This window comes from Corylus avellana, chromosome ca9 (genome assembly GCF_901000735.1).
Source record: "Corylus avellana chromosome ca9, CavTom2PMs-1.0".
NCBI classification, from domain to species: Eukaryota; Viridiplantae; Streptophyta; class Magnoliopsida; order Fagales; family Betulaceae; genus Corylus; species Corylus avellana.
Window position 1 is genome coordinate 3,131,973 of NC_081549.1, and position 2,583 is coordinate 3,134,555.

Here is a 2,583-nt window from a genome sequence, read left to right on the forward strand (position 1 = left end):
TGCAACGTATAAGAATCTTTTATGTATCTAATTAATAGTGGTGTCAATTTGTCTTCTTGGGTAATTTTGTATTGTGTTAAAAATTATCCCTAGATTAATTTAATTAAACATTTAAGACTCTTCAATTATAGCTCTTTTAATTTCGTATTGAGTTTATTTAAATGACAGTCCTAGTGGCTAGTAATTAGCACTTAAATACAATTTATTAAAAGATTGTACTTAGATTTGAGGATTTATATTAAAAGATTTAAATTGCCTAATGTAACGTATGCAAAGACAAATATGGTAGAAATCTCAGAGCCTTAGGAAACACGCAAAATCTTTTTTTAATTCCCGATAAGAAGGTGTCACTTTTAATCCATTAGGAATCCTTTATTCATGTCCCTACAGGCAGGCGCATCATGCGTGTGCAGAGCACGGAATCAGTCGGGCACATCCGCAGTGCGCAACGGTCATATTTGTGTGGGTAGTACAACCCAAAGGGCTAACTCATCTTCTCGACGTCTTGATTTGCGAGGAGTAACACGTGTATCAATCTGAGTGACCCTCTACAGACAGACTGTTATGTGATTCGCCAAGAACAGAACAAAAAAAAACAACGAATCAATTTGTTGAATGAAAGCAACCCACCACCAAATACCAAATTCATCATCAGGAGCCGGAAAATTGTGAAACAGCCACTAAAACTTTTTATATATGTACGGAAACCCAACATGGAAAAAAGATTATAAAATATTAATAACGCTAAAAAATAATAATTAAAGAATAACAAAAACATGGGAAAAAGAAAATCAAAGGCTCGATCAATGGAAGAAGATCCGCCGGAAGATTGATCAGAAAGCGAAGCTGCACTTGGTAGACTCAAACGTTGCAGGTGATGATGTGGCATTAGACTGGAGAGGAACGTTTAAGCCGCACTTGATCTTGGGCTTGAAGTGGCCGACCTTGAACCAACCCACCTTGAATCTGATCCGAAGTTTCAGCTTCAGAGTAATACCGAAAATCCCAGCGGACTTATCCGAATCGAAGTTGGAGACCTCGGTGGCGCCCAGCGTGACCAATTGCTGCCCCTTGAAGACGGGGCTGAGAACGGACGTGTTCTTGTGACCCTGGTAAAACGGCGCCGGAGTCTCGGTGTCGAATCGCTGGCCCTGGTAGTAAGCGTTGGCCTCGATGCCGTCGTAGTAGATGCCGATGCGCTTGTTGGGGTTCCTGACGGAGATGTTGAGGGCAAGGTTGTAGTGGAGCGTGTTGTCGGCGGTGGAGAAGTTGAACTGGGTGAGCGAGGCGTCGGTGACGCGGAACTTGACCTCGTTAGGGCGGAAGAGGAGCCAGAAGACGAAGCCCACCAACGCCACGATGACGAGGAGCGTGAAGAGGATTTGGAAGATGAGGCTCAGAAGGCAACTGAAGAGACACCCACAGAGGCAGCTGCAACACCCGCACCCACCTTTCGATCCCATTCTTAAAATTGCTTAATTGCTTTGTGAGTTGTGAGGAAAAAGGGCAAAAGGGAAAAAACCAATCGCTGATTTATGTTCTAGTGTAGAAAAGAGGGCTCGGAAGTTTATATATATATATAGCCTTATAGGAGCAATGGGGGGTTTCCGGTAACGGTAAGCCGCGTTGTGCGTGTTATAACTTATAATTTCAATAGGAGAAGGATTTTGGCACGACCGCGTGAGATTGTAACTGTGTGTGTCCTTTGTGAACCTCCCAAGATGTTTCCTGCCCCGGGTAACGCACCAATAAGCCAATTGAATTAAATTTTGGTGACCTAATTCAATTATAACTTGGGTTTATTTCACCAGAAAAATGCCCGAAATAAGAAATTCTACAACTAAATTATGCTGTCCATAAATGCATGTCATTCGTCATTCCAGCTAAGATCTGAAATTAAATAAATTATTTCATCCAAGCATGTCAATAGAGCAATGTGTCACAGCATAGCACTAAAATGATTTCTATATATATGGGAGGAGATTTAGAGCTTGTATGGATTTATGTTAATAGTTTAAATAATGTTTTTAATACTTAAAAAAGTTTTTTGGGGCAAAAATATATTGTTAGAATAAGTGCTCTTAGTTCCACCATGATGTTATCCATTAAAAAATCATTATGTTAAAATATTGGCCACATAAAAAAACATCTAATGTTAGATAAAAAAATCAGTCACATACAAGCCGGGTTGCTTTTCACCTATGAAAATCAGAATGTGTTGTCATTAAGCCTTTGGTCCTCTGATGAAAGATACTCCGATGTTTAAATCAATATCTTGACATGAGAAAAGAAAAGTAAGAGGAGAGAGAGGACTCCTATAAAACAAGGTCTTGAGGGGGAGACAAGAGTCTTTTTAGACCTCACGCACCAATGGGGTGTAGCCCTGTTTTGGGCTTTTTCCAACGGTGATGACTTGCCTTTAGTTCAATTAGGTCTTGAGCCTTCCGTACCAAATTTATTATGAATCTATCATCCAACACAATCTCTGATTTAAGAATTTGAGGCAGTCTAGATGCTCCTCATGTTGGTGAAATTACAGGGAAGGATTAAATCAAATGTATGGCTCATAGAAAGATGAAAACC

At 40.2% G+C, this 2,583-nt stretch overlaps 1 protein-coding gene across 1 annotated transcript; it reads right to left on the bottom strand.

Annotated features, from left to right (window-relative positions):
- Positions 1 to 680: 680 nt before the first annotated feature.
- LOC132192366 (NDR1/HIN1-like protein 10) lies at positions 681 to 1,591 on the bottom strand. The gene has a single exon (XM_059607683.1). The coding sequence runs from the start codon at positions 1,461 to 1,463 to the stop codon at positions 834 to 836; it is 630 nt and encodes a 209-aa protein (XP_059463666.1). The 5' UTR covers positions 1,464 to 1,591; the 3' UTR covers positions 681 to 833.
- Positions 1,592 to 2,583: the final 992 nt, after the last annotated feature.

Coding starts and splice junctions, on each gene's coding strand:
- LOC132192366 (XM_059607683.1), bottom strand. CDS start 1,463: ATGGGATCGAAAGGTGGGTGCGGGTGTTGCAGCTGCCTCTGTGGGTGT.